Source organism: Oryctolagus cuniculus, chromosome 19 (assembly GCF_051225735.1).
Source record: "Oryctolagus cuniculus isolate XC-2025 breed Fujian yellow rabbit chromosome 19, ASM5122573v1, whole genome shotgun sequence".
Classification (NCBI taxonomy): Eukaryota; Metazoa; Chordata; class Mammalia; order Lagomorpha; family Leporidae; genus Oryctolagus; species Oryctolagus cuniculus.
In genome coordinates this window covers 71,843,392-71,856,244 of record NC_142885.1, presented here as the reverse complement: position 1 = coordinate 71,856,244, position 12,853 = coordinate 71,843,392, and the positions used below count along the sequence as shown (strand labels likewise).

The window sequence follows — 12,853 nt, the reverse complement described above, 5'->3', positions numbered from 1 at the left end:
GCACCCTATCACCCTGACACCACCCTCAGACCCACCGTACTGAGCCTGGTGGGTGGACACCTGATGGGGTGGGGGCAGACCAGCAGCACTGAGGGCAGTGGAGCCAGACCCCAGGACTGGGGAGGACAGGCTCTGCCGGCCCCAGACCCCAGGACCGGGGAGGACAGCCCTGCCGGCCCCAGCTGCCTTCAGGTGGCACCCCAGGCTCTCTCAGTCCAGGGGTCTCCCCTCTGCCATTTCAGAACCCCCCCTCCAGCACGTGGTGGTAAAGGCTGCACAGTGTGAACAAACCAACTGTACACTTGAAAATGGTGAGGACGATACACTTTAAATTTTTTTTCAAATTTATTTATTTGAAAGAGTTACGAAGACAAAGAGGGACAGAGAGGTCTCCCATCTGCTGGCTCACTCCCTAAACGGCTGCTCAACACCAGGTTGAAGCCAGGAGCTTCTTCAAGTCTCCTGCTGCTTTTCCAGACGTGAGCAGGGAGCCGGGACACACGCTGCTGCTCTTACGGGAAGCTGGAGCTGGAGGCGGCGGCTCCATCAGCTGCGCCGCAACACGGGCCCCACCATGCTCTTAAAGAGCACCCACATCCCCAGGGGCGGGCAGGTGGGGGTTCTCCAGCCCTCACGCCCCACCCTCCCAGGGGTACTGCCCAAGCTGGGGTCCTCTGCCTGCACCACGGCACCACGGGCCACCCTGAGCACTCGCTCCGGTCCCCATCCTCTTGCAGGACCACCTTGGCCGCCCCACGGCTTCCCAACGACCGTCTGCTCCCCAAGGCTGGCCACACCTCCAAGGCCCAGACCTTGCAGCTTCTCGATGAGGGGCCCTGCATGCAACATCGAGGACCGCTGTAGGAAGGGAGCAGGACCCTGGGCCCCCCAGTGCAGGCCACGGGGCCGGGTGCAGGCAGGATATCTGGGGGCAGGAAAGGCCTCTGGAGGTCAAGAGTTCAAGCTGACGAGCACCACCGGACGTGTACGTGGCACTGACAGAACTGTTCCCACACAGTGAGCGGCAGGAGTGTGGCTACAGGCTCTCCTCCCCTGGTGGGGCTACCAGAGGCCACAGCATCAACACTGCTGCTTTGGGGGGCTCAGCTGGTGCCAGCGTACAGAGAACACAGGATGTGGGTAACTCCACTCCCCGAGACTGCAGTGTAACTATCTGACCACACAGGCATTACTAGATAGAGAAGGGTCCACAGTGGTAGCTGGCTCCGAGGGAGGGCTGCCTGGGCGATGTCCGGGCAGTGCCTGCCTCGCTGGCCACCGCCTCAGTCAGCCTGGGATGGCTGCTGGGCGCACTGGGTAAAGCTGCTGCTGGGGACGTCGGATCCAGCTTCCGCCAATACGTACCTTCGGCTGCAGTGCTTGGTGCGCAGGACCTGCGTGGTAGACCCACACGGCATTAGGGGCTTCTGGCTGAGCCTGGCCCAGTCCCAGCTGCTGAAGCCATCTGAGGAATGAACCAGAGGATGGAAGACCTTTTTCTTTCAGTTACAGAGAGAGGGAGGGAGAGAGCTATCTTCCATCCACTGGTTCACTCCCCAAATGACCTCAAGAACAGCTGGAGGGGGGCAGTGCTGTGGGGCAGCGGGTAAAGCCACCGCCTGCAGTGCCAACATCCCATACAGGCGGAGGTTCTCATCCTGGCTGCTCCACTTCCCATGCAGCTCTCTGCTGTGGCCTGGGAAAGCAGTAGAAGATGGCCCAGGTCCTTGGCCCCTACATCTGTGTGGGAGACGCTCCTGGCTCCTAATCAGCACAGCTCTGGCCCTTGCGGCCATTTGGGGAGTGAACCAGTGGATACAAAAGCCCCCACCCCCACCTCTGCCTCTAACTCTGCCTCTCAAATAAATAAATAAATAAATCTTTCAAAAAAAAAAAAAAAAAAAAAAAAAAACCAGCTGCGCGAGTCTTAAACCAGGAGCTTCTTCTGGGTCTCCCACATGGGTGCAGGACCCAAGCACTTGGGCCATCGTCCATCTCTTTCCCAGGCCACAGCAGGGAGCTGGATGGGAAGTGGAGCAGCTGGGAGTTGAACCGGCCCCACATGGGATGCCGGTGTCTCAGGCAACAGCTTAAGCTCCAGGGAGATCTTTCTTAGTCTTTCTGCTGCTCTGCCTTTCAAGCAGATGAAAACAAACAGGCCGGCGCCGCGGCTCAGTAGGCTAATCCTCACCTAGTGGCCCTAGCACACCGGGTTCTAGTCCGGGTTGGGGTGCCGGATTCTGTCCTGGTTGCTCCTCTTCAAGGCCAGCTCTCTGCTGTGGCCCGGGAGTGCAGTAGAGGATGGCCCAAGTGCTTGGGCCCTGCACCCCATGGGAGACCAGGAGAAGCACCTGGCTCCTGCCTTCAGATCAGCGCAGTGCGCCGGCGGCAGCGTGCCAGCCGTGCTGGCCATTGGAGGGTGAACCAACGGCAAGGGAAGACCTTTCTCTGTGTCTCTCTCACTGTCCACTCTGCCAGGAAAGGAAAGGAAAAAGGAAAGGAAAAAGGAAAAAGGAAAGGAAAGGGAAAAGGAAAGAACCATGCCCACATGTCACCCTGCAAGGGGAAGCTACAGCAGGAGAGCGTGGGTGGGACCATCAGCCATGTCACCACTGTGATGGCCCCCAAACCCACACGACAGCGCTCACAGCCAACCAGCTCCAAGGCAGCTTTGCACCTCCGCAGAGACAGACAGGACGGGGTGACTCCAGGTCTCCATACTGTGCCCATCAGAAGCTTCCTCCAAAAACACCTTCCTAGCACTTCACTCTGGTCTCCTCCTCCTTCAGGGGCAATGACTGACCTATGTTCTGACAGGCAGACAGAGAATGGAGGGAAGCACGGGGAGAGGCAGACAGAGACCTGTAACCTGCTGGTTCACTCCTCGGGTGGCAGCAAAGCCAGGGCTGGGCCAGGCTGAGGCCAAGAGGTGGGAACTCCACAGCTGGGCAAGTACTTGAGCCATCGTCCACTGCTTTTCAATTACGAAAGCAGCAAGCTGCAACAGAGGTGGAGCAGCCAGGACTCCAATGCGGGACGCTGGCATCACGGGCGCTGGCTGGACCAGCCGTGCCACACCAGCCCCCACTCTGGTCTCAAAGTACCCATCTAGGCAGAGCAGCACAAAGAGCGGGCAGAGCACACAACAGTCAGGCCACACAAACGGGCCAAGGGGGACGGCTGCCACATGGGTGTCACCCGAGGTCTGCTTCAGTCCTGAATACACTCAGAGGGGGAGCTACAGTCCCGGGAGAGGCGGCAGCAACAGCCTCGGCCTGGCCGGTTCGTTCTTTTCTTTATGCCTCCTCCCTGCTGGGGCCTGCGCTGGCCCTGCACCGAGAGGCAGAGACGTGCAACCCAGACACCCAGCAAGCAAGGCCGGGAGCTGGGCAAGCCCCGCCCTCTGCGCACACCACCCAGGCCCTCCAGCGGAGAACAGAGTCAATGGAGGCGGCCCGTCAGATTCATTTATTCCCGTTCAGCACGATGCTGGAACACAGGAGCGACCGCACAGCTCTACGACTCACAGCTAGCTCCAAAACAACAGCAAGTTTAAACTACAAAAGATGAGCTGTATTCAGCAAATAGAAAGGGGAGCCGTAGGCTGTGCTGACCGCCGATCGGACTATATACAGTGCCGGGGCTCAGGTTCAGATCTCCCCAGCCTCCTTCTCCTCCGACTTCCGGGACGCCGACTTCCCGTTGGAGCTCTCCAGCCGCCAGTCGATGGCCCCCCGCTCGCTGCGCCCACACTCCCAGGACTCCTCCCTCGAAGCCCGTTCTCTGGAGAACCTGGGAAATGGGCACCGAGGGTCAGCGCAGGGTTCTGCTCAGGAACCCACAACAGCAGCTCTCGGCGCCAGGCTGGGGAAGCCGTGCACCCCAGGCCGCTGTGCTGTGCACAGCCCCTCTCACAGTAGCAGCTAATAAGTGACATCTACGAAGATGTTCACTGAGAGGGAAAGCTCCTAGAACAAACAACGCAGGAGAACACGACCCACCGCGTGGGAAGCCAGCAGAGAGCAGGGCCTGGCAGGACCCCAGTCTCCACTGCGGTTCAGCCGAGCTCTGTACAGGGCACACAGGAGCTCCTGCCCAGGCCCCGGCTCCCAGGGTCTCAGTCACCACTCCCCAAGGCCCGAAAACCTGGGGCACAGCCGCCTGGCCCTGTCACTACCAGGAAGGCCAGAGGGCCTGGCTGCCCGAGCCCCAGCAGACCCTGGCAACACGACGAGGAGGGGCTCGCTCCTGGTGGCAGCTACCCAAGGAGTCATGGTAGTTACTTGTATTTCGCACTCCCGTCCCGGGAAACCCGGCGGTGACCCCGGCTGTGGCTCCGCGAACGGCTGCGGTGGCGTCGGTGTCTGTCTCGGGACCGGGACCGGGAAGACTTCCTCCGCTCTCGGGAGGCAGACCTTGACCGCCTTCGACGCCGCTCCCGGGAACGTGACCTGGAAAAGTCCAGAAGACTCAGAGGGATGAGAGGCCAAAGGCGCCCAGCACCCCAGGACGCACCCGGACGCCTTCCTCCCTCGCAAGTTCTCCCAGTCCTCTCATCAATGTATGCTTTAGATGAACACAGTCTCTTGGGTTAGCATCTGCTGGCCAGCCCCGCGACCCTCATGATGCCTCCCGAAAACACTCCCCGGACGTGCAGGCCGAGGAGCAGCCGTGCCCTTCCCAAGTGACAGCTGTGCAGTGAGAAACAGTGTGGGAAGACTTCTGAGAATGCTTGAATCCATCTGGAAACCCACCTCCTGCGATCTCTGGTTCTCGATGCAGACCTAGAAAGGGAAAACAAGATGAGCGATTCCTGAGGCATCTCCCCCAGCACCTCCCCCCCCCCCCACAGTCCCCACCCCCGAGCCCCCCAGCACCCCAAGGCGGAGGGCTTATCCCAAAGCCGCCTGCCTATGCCTGGCTTTCAGCAGGAAGAGCCAGTGCCCACAGGGACAGCATCACCGAGTTACAAGGCCCATGGGAACGGAGCCCCCGCCACGTGTACAAGCTGGTGGTCAGCCACTGGCAGGCAGTTAGACAGTGAGAGAGACAGACAGAGAGAAAGGTCTTCCTTCTGTTGGTTCACCCCCCAAATGGCTGCTACGGCCGGTGCTGCACCGATCTGAAGCCAGGAGCCAGGTGCAGGGCCCAAGCACTTGGGCCATCCTCCACTGCATTCCCGGGCCAAACAGAGCTGGACTGGACAAGGAGCAACCAGGACAGAACCGGCGCCCCAACCAGGACTAGAACTTGGGGTGCCGGCGCAGCAGGCGGAGGATTAGCCAAGTGAGCCACGGTGCCAGCCCCTAGCCACTGGCTTTTCCAAGTCCTCCCGATGGACACAAGCATGCTGTGCGGCCACAGAGCGCGAGGTGCGTCAAAGCCCAGCTTCTAACGCGCACCCTGAGAAACGCACAGCACAGCAGATCTCATCTCCATCCATTCTGGAAGCACGGGGCAGCTGACAAAGACAAGGGGCTCCACACGGGCCTGCCACACATGTGGCCTGAAGAGCACTGTGTACGCAGACGTGCGTAACCACAGCTGTGGTCACCTCTGCAAACAGGGACCGAACAAACAAAAGACACGACACACAGCTGCCCTTTCCAACTCCCACACTGACACCCTTTCAGGGGAGTGCAGCTCTGGCTGCTGTCTCCAAGCTCTTCTCTGAGCACCAGCCAGACCCAGCACGTCTGCCTGCTGGCTACCAGGCACCTCCAAGTGAGCATGCGCAGAGCCATTCCCTTCCCCAGGCCCTCCTCACCCTAACACGCAGACCGCAGGTTCTCCCACCTGCACATGCTAACCAGGCAGAGACCACAAGGCCTACGCCTCCCTCGCACGGTTCCCCAACCAATCCCGTCAACACACCCAGAACCCTCCATGCCTTGGTCAGGTGCAAACTGCCACCTCCTTGGTGTGGAGTCTCCCAATCAGGTTCTTGGCGGTCTTCCCCCACGATGACCTACACTGCTCTTCAAGGGACAGCAGGTGCAACCTGGCAGTCAGATCCCAGCCTTCTCCGTAGTTGTCCAGTGGTCCCACGCAGTGCAGTGAACAAAACCCATAGACTCAGGAGGATCTCAGCTCCAGCCTGCCCTGTGAGCCGGGCACTACATCCCAGGGCTCAGCAGGGCAGCTTCTGTGGGTGAGGGCAGAGCCTCTTCCTCTCAAAGGCCAACACAGGTGGGCCTGTTTGTCATCAAAGCCCCCTAGCAATGAAGACCAAGTCTTAGGGCTGGCGTTGTGTCATAGTGGGCAACGCTGCCGCCTGCAGTGCCGGCTTCCCATAAGGGGCGCCGGTTCAGGTCCTAGCTGCTGCTCTTCCAATCCAGCTCTCTGCTATGGCCTGCGAAAGCAGTGGAAGATGGCTCAGGTCCTTGGGCCCCTGCACCCGCATGGGAGACCAGGAAGAAGCTCCTGGCTTCAGATCGGCCCAATTCCAGCCACTGCAGCCATTTGGGGAGTCAATCGCTGGGTGGAAGATTCTCTCTCTCCCCATCTCTGCCTCTGGTTCTCTGTAACTGTCTTTTAATCATAAAAAAAAAAAAAAAAAAGGCCAAGTCTTGGGCCAGCCTGTCCACTGCCACACAGAAAATGCTGTGTGTCTATTTTTCCTTAATGGTCACTTGGGCAAGGAGCAGACCCTGATGATCCCAAGCAACAGATCCACGGGCGCCGCAGGGCTCCCCGAGGCCCCAGCACCACCAGCACAGTAGGGCTCCCCAGCGGCCCGTCCCAGGTCCTAGTCTCACCTCCTGCTCAGCCGCTCCTCCCGCTCCCTCTCTTCTCTCCTCCGCAGGCGATCCTGATTTCTCTTCTCCTGCTTTTCAGCCACAGTTTTCTACACAATTGAGAAAATGAGGAAAGAGCAAGTTAAAAACAGGAATGTGAATGCTGCTTAACAAAACACTGTTCTCAGCCGGCGCCGCGGCTCACTAGGCTAATCCTCCGCCTGGCGGCGCTGGCACACCAGGTTCTAGTCCCGGTCGGGGCGCCAGATTCTGTCCTGGCTGCCCCTCTTCCAGGCCAGCTCTCTGCTGTGGCCCGGGAGTGCAGTGGAGGATGGCCCAAGTGCTTGGGCCCTGCACCCCATGGAGACCAGGAGGAGCACCTGGCTCCTACCTTCGGATCAGCGCAGTGCGCCGGCCGTGGCGGCCATTGGAGGGTGAACCAACGGCAGAAGGAAAGGAAGACCTTTCTCTCTCTGTGTCCACTCTGCCTTTCAAAAAAAAAAAAAAAAAAAGAAAGAAAGAAAAAGAAAATGTTAAAACATTGTTCTGGGGCTGGCGCTGTGGCGTAGTGGGTAAAGCCGCCACCTGCAGTGCCAGCATCCCATATGCGCGCCAGTTTGAGACCCGACTGCTCCACTTCTGATCCAGCTCTATTGTGGCCCGGGGAAGCAGCAGAAAATGACCCACGTCCTTGGGCCCCTGTACCTGCAGGGGAGACTCTGAAGAAGCTCTGGCCGTCACAGCCAATTGGGGAGTGAACCAGAGGATAGAAGTCGTTTCTCTCTCTCTCTGCCTAACTCTGACTTTCAAATAAATAAGTAAATCTTTAAAAAAATTTAAACTTCTTTTATTTATTTATTCGAAAGAGTTAAATAAACAGAAGGAGAGGCAGAGGGGTGGGGGTTGGGGAGGTCTTCTACCTGCTGGTTCACTCCCCAAATGGCCACAATGGCTGGAGCTGTGCCGATCCAGAGCCAGGAGCTTCTTCCGGGTCTCCCATGTGGGTGCAGGGGCCCAAGGACTTGGGCATCTTCCATTGCTTTCCCAGGCCTCAGCAGAGAGCTGGATTGAATGTGGAGCAGCCGAGACTAGAACCGGTACCCAAATGGGATGCCAGCACTGCATGTGGCGGCTTTACATGCTACTCCACAGAGCCGGCCCCTAAATCAATCAATCAATCTTTTTTTTTTTTTTTTTTAAAAGATTCAGGTCCCACACTAGAGTATCTTTAAAAAATAATAAAATAAAATAAAATAGGAAGGAAGGAAGAAGGAAGTAACCCAGTTACTCCACTTCCAACCTAGCTCTCTGCTATGGTCTGGGAAAGCAGTAGAAGATGGCCCCAGTGCCTGGGCCCCTGCACCCATGAGGGAGACCTGGAGGAAGCTCCTGGCTCCTGGCTCTGGATCAGCTCTGGCACTGTGAGCATTTGGGGAGTGAACTAGCAGATAGAAGATTTTCTCTCTCTCTCTCTCTCTCTCTGCCTCTCTATAGTTGTGCCTTTCAAATAAATGAGCCAATTTTTAAAACATTAAAATGGGGGGGCCCAACGCTATGGCTCAGCACATTAATGCCTGCAGTGCTGGCATACCGCTGGTTCAAGTCCTGGATGCTCCCTGCTACTGCGCCTGGGGAAAGAAGCGGAAGACAGCCCAAGTGCTTGGGTCCCTACACCCACAAGGGAGACCTGGAGGAAGGCCTGGCTCTTGCGACCATCTGGGGAGTGAATCAGCAGATGGAAGACCTTTCTGTGTCACTCCTGCCTTTCAAATAAAGACGCACAGCTTTAAAAATAAAGAAACAAAAACGTGTGAGAGCACAGAGGTGGCCGGAGCCAGGGAAGGGTGTGGAGGAGGCTGCAGACAAGACGGTGGAGGCTGGAGGGAGGCACAGCAGAGTGACTGTTGTTCCAACACTGGGGGGGTCACTGTGGTGGCCCCGCGGGATGCTGCCTGCAGTGCCACAGTCCCAGCTGTCCCACTTCTGATCCAGCTCCCTGTTCACGTGCCTGGGTGAACAGGAGACGGTCCACACACTGGCCAGGGCCACCCACACGGGAATACTGGGATCTGGTTTGAGCTTGGCCCAGACCCAGCCGTTACAGTGACTTGGATCGAGGCTCTCTCTCCTCTGTCATTGCCTTTCAAATACATACAAAAATCTTTAAAACAACAACAAAAAGCCTAGTAAAGAAAATTCTGAGTGTTCCAAAGACAACACTGCATCAATAAATAAGACAGGAGATCAGCGGGACTGAAGCAAAGCTGCAGAGAGAACACAGTGAGCCCCTGGAGCTGCCAACGGGGCGAGGCTGCTCCCCCACAGCCCGAGGCTCGCCCATCCTCAGCACACACACCAGCTGTGACGGCACAGCATCTTTCCAGCCTCCACCAGTGAGGTGGCGTGAGATGCAGCGGCGCGGCATCCCTGGCGAGCAGAGCGCCTGGCCTGGCATGGCCTGGCCTGGCCTGGCCTGGCCTGGCCTGGCCCGGCCCCTCGGCTAAGGTGCACCCGAGGGCAGCGGTGATGGCTCAAGTACTTAGGCTCCTGCCATCCACACGGGAGGCCCAGGTGGAGCCCCCAGTTCCTGGATTTGGCTGGGCTCAGCCCTGGCTGCTGTCGACCTCTCAGGAGCGGACCACGAAGAGCTCTATCTTGTCTCTCCATCTGTCTTCCAAGTAAAATGTAAGTGAAGAGAAACTTAAAAACAGAAGTTCCACTGGGATCACAGAGCAATCTGTCTGAAGCCCAGTGGCCAAGAACACCCTCAGTGCCCTCCTAATTCCCACTCCAGCCCCATGATCACCCGTCCCCTGGGGCAGCCCTCCACAGCGGGGAGGGCTCCTTCCTGGACGCAAATAAGGCCCCTGGGTGCCATTCAGCATTCCACACGCCACAGTGAGGGGCCGGGTGTCTGGCCTTTCCTCACTTCAGGTACAGAGGAGGGAGAGCAAAGTCAAAGTCATTCAGTCAAAAATGTGGTCACTGGTTCAACTCCCCTGGCCCTGCCCACACACAAAGCCCGAAAGTCCCACAGAAAGAGTTCTCAGGCGTTGAGTGCCTGGTCCAGTTTACTTACACACAATGTCCACAAGGACACCTGCCCAGCCACTATCTGGTCGACCTCAGATGAACATCACGCTGGTTAGTAACCACTGTGACCAAAGATTGTTGTTCCAAACTATCTAAGACTCATTCCTGTCTTTGAAAAGCTCTCCTTGGGACAGTGTACTACAGGATGCTTGTGCCTGGGATACCGGAATCCCTCTGCTGGAGTGCAGGTGCAAGCCCTGGCTGCTCTGTTTCCAATCCAATTCCCTGCTGATGCGCCTGGGAAAGCAACAGCAGCAAGACAGCCCAAGTCCTTAGCCCCTGCACCTACGTGGGAGACCCAGGTGGAGTCAACTCCTGGCTTCAGATGGCCCAGTCCCAGCCATCAAGGCCATCTGAGGAATGAACCAGCAGACAGTCAGCCTCGTTCTCTGACTTTCCCCCTCTGGTACCCTGCCTTTCACATAAGGAAACAAACAAAAATCTCTCTCCTTGTCTCAACTTCTTGTGAACAGGGGACGGCCACCCATGTGAGAGATCTGGATTCAGTTCGCAGCTCCAGGCCCTGGCCTGTCCGAGTCCTGGCTGTTACAGGAAGTGAGCCAGTGGATAGAAGAGTTCTGTTCTTCAAATTTATAAAGATTAAATTCTGGGAGAACACTAGAACATGAAGTGTTTATTGTTTAATTAAGAAACCATATACTCCATAAAAATGTTACATGTTAATCCAAAGTTTGAAAATGTTAGAAAACTGTTAAAAAGTAAAAGATGTGGCCGGCGCTGTGACTCACTTGGCTAATCTTCTGCCTGCGGCGCCGGCACCCCAGATTCTAGTCCCGGTTGGGGTGCCGGGTACTAGTCCCAGTTGCCCCTCTTCCAGGCCAGCTCTCTGCTGTGGCCCGGGAAGGCAGTGGAGAATGGCCCAAGTGCTTGGGTCCCTGCACCCGCATGGGAGACCCGGAGGAAGTACCTGGCTCCTGGCTTCGGATCAGCGTAGTGCCGGCCGTAGCAGCCATTAGGGGGGGTCAATCAACGGAAGGAAAACCTTTTTGTCTCTCTCTCACTGTCTATAACTCTGTCTCTCTAATTCTGCCTGGCAAAAAAAAAAAAAAAAAAAGTGAGGATGGCCAGATTTCTCCAGAAATACACTTACCCTCAACTGGTCGAGCTTCTCTCGAATCTGGATGAAGCCCAGGTGTAACTTGCCCCCGAAGTGGTCTGCCAGGCGGCGGTCGTTGTCATGGAGACCGAGGTAGGCTGAGCAGACCTCACACACACGCAGCTTTTGCTGCTGGAAGCTGGATGCAGGCATGGAATTCCTGTACTCCTCCTGAGGAACAGCACAGAAATGCAGGTGAGATACACACATGCCACACGCGCCCCACCTGCAGGTGAGATACACACATGCCACACGCGCCCCACCTGCAGGTGAGATACACACATGCCACACGCGCCCCACCTGCAGGTGAGATACACACATGCCACACGCGCCCCACCTGCAGGTGAGATACACACATGCCACACGCGCCCCACCTGCAGGTGAGATACACACATGCCACACGCGCCCCACCTGCAGGTGAGATACACACATGCCACACGCGCCCCACCTGCAAAATGAAAACGCTTGTGGGATGAGAGGTTCTTTTTTTTTTTTTTTTTTGACAAGGTATCATTTTAGACAGTGAGAGAGAAACAGAGCGAAAGGTCTTCCTTCCGTTGGTTCACTTCTCAAATGGTGTCCATGGCGAGCGCTGGCGCTGATCCGAAGCCAGGAGCCAGGTGCTTCCTCCTGGTCTCCCATTCGGGTGCAGGACCCAAGCACTTGGGCCATCCTCCACTGCCCTCCCGGGCCACAGCAGAGAGCTGGACTGGAAGAGGAGCAACCGGGACTAGAGCCCAGCGCCCACATGGGATGCCAGCACTGCAGGCAGAGGATCAACCAAGTGAGCTGTGGTGCTGGCCCGAAGAGGGTTCTTTTAAATAAACATTAAAAACTCAACTTTGGGGCCAGTGTTACAGTGCAGTGGGTTAAGGAGCTGCCTGTGATGCGGTATCCTATATGGGCACTGGCCCCCTACTGACGCACTCAGGAAAGCAGTGCAAGACAGACCAAGTGCTTGCAAACCTACACCCACGTGGGAGACTGAGATGGGAGTTCCAGGCTCCGGGTTTTGGCCTGGCCGACCCTGGCTGTTGCAGCCACACGCACACACACACACTGTCAAGATATCAAAGCCAGAAGTAAACTCCAACCACTAAGCAAGCAGGTTCTGCTCCCAGAATGAGCAGGTGAACAGACCCCTACCTGGACAGGAAATCTACAAACCAGCAAAGACAAGAGCCAGCCATGGACCTGTCACAAAGCCCAGGCAACCGCCCCAGTGCACCTCCAAAAGTTAAAATCTGGGGGATTAACCACATCAGATGCTTCCGCCAGGAAAAGGGATGACAGACTCGAACAAAATATAATCCCTCCTGAAGCCACTGCAGAAGCTGTGTCCAGTTACAGGAAGCATCAAACCTCAACCTTGGGGCTGGCGCTGTGGCACAGTGGGTTAATGCCCTGGCCTGAAGCAGCGGCATCCCATATGGGCGCCAGTTTGAGTCCCGGCTGCTCCACTTCTGATCCAGCTCTCTGCTATGCCTGGGAAAGCAGCAGAAGTTGGCCCAAGTCCTTGGGCCCCTTCACTTGAGTGGGAGACCTGGAAGAAGCTCCAGACTCCTGGCTTTGGATCGGCGCAGCTCCAGCCGTTGCGGCCCTCTGGGGAGTGAACCATTGGTGGAAGACCTCTCTCTTTGTCTCTACCTCTTTGTAACTCTTTCAGATAAATAAAATAAATCTTTTAAAAAAACCTCAACCTCAAGGCAACATGCACCAAATAGAGAAGGAAAGAAATCCCAGACACAGTTACTGCTGCTTACGCTAAGTTAAAACACTCCTTCAAATTCCACATAAAAAAATAGGAGTTGTCCTCTGAAATACTTACCTACTTTTAAAATTTATTGTTTGAGAGGCAGAGGGGAGAGGGAGGGAGGGAGCGAGAGCGAGTGAGCACACGCTTCCC

At 56.8% G+C, this 12,853-nt stretch overlaps 1 protein-coding gene across 39 annotated transcripts in view; it reads right to left on the bottom strand.

Annotated features, from left to right (window-relative positions):
* Positions 1-3,453: 3,453 nt before the first annotated feature.
* The window catches only part of LUC7L (LUC7 like), a 31,952-nt gene continuing 22,552 nt past the window's right edge, over positions 3,454-12,853 (bottom strand). For 16 of the 39 annotated variants that reach the window (XM_089321757.1, XM_051842113.3, XM_089321749.1 and 13 more), the window contains 4 exons: positions 10,942-11,118; positions 4,755-4,784; positions 4,284-4,451; positions 3,454-3,792 (listed from right to left, as the gene is read on the bottom strand). In XM_089321757.1, coding sequence (XP_089177883.1) covers positions 3,553-3,792; positions 4,284-4,451; positions 4,755-4,784; positions 10,942-11,118 — 615 coding nt within the window. In that variant the 3' untranslated portion in view covers positions 3,454-3,552. Of the gene's footprint in view, positions 3,793-4,279; positions 4,452-4,754; positions 4,785-5,402; positions 6,353-6,758; positions 6,848-10,941; positions 11,119-12,853 lie in introns of those variants that run through there. The other 23 variants (XM_051842118.3, XM_051842114.3, XM_089321750.1 and 20 more) reach the window with 8 other exon arrangements.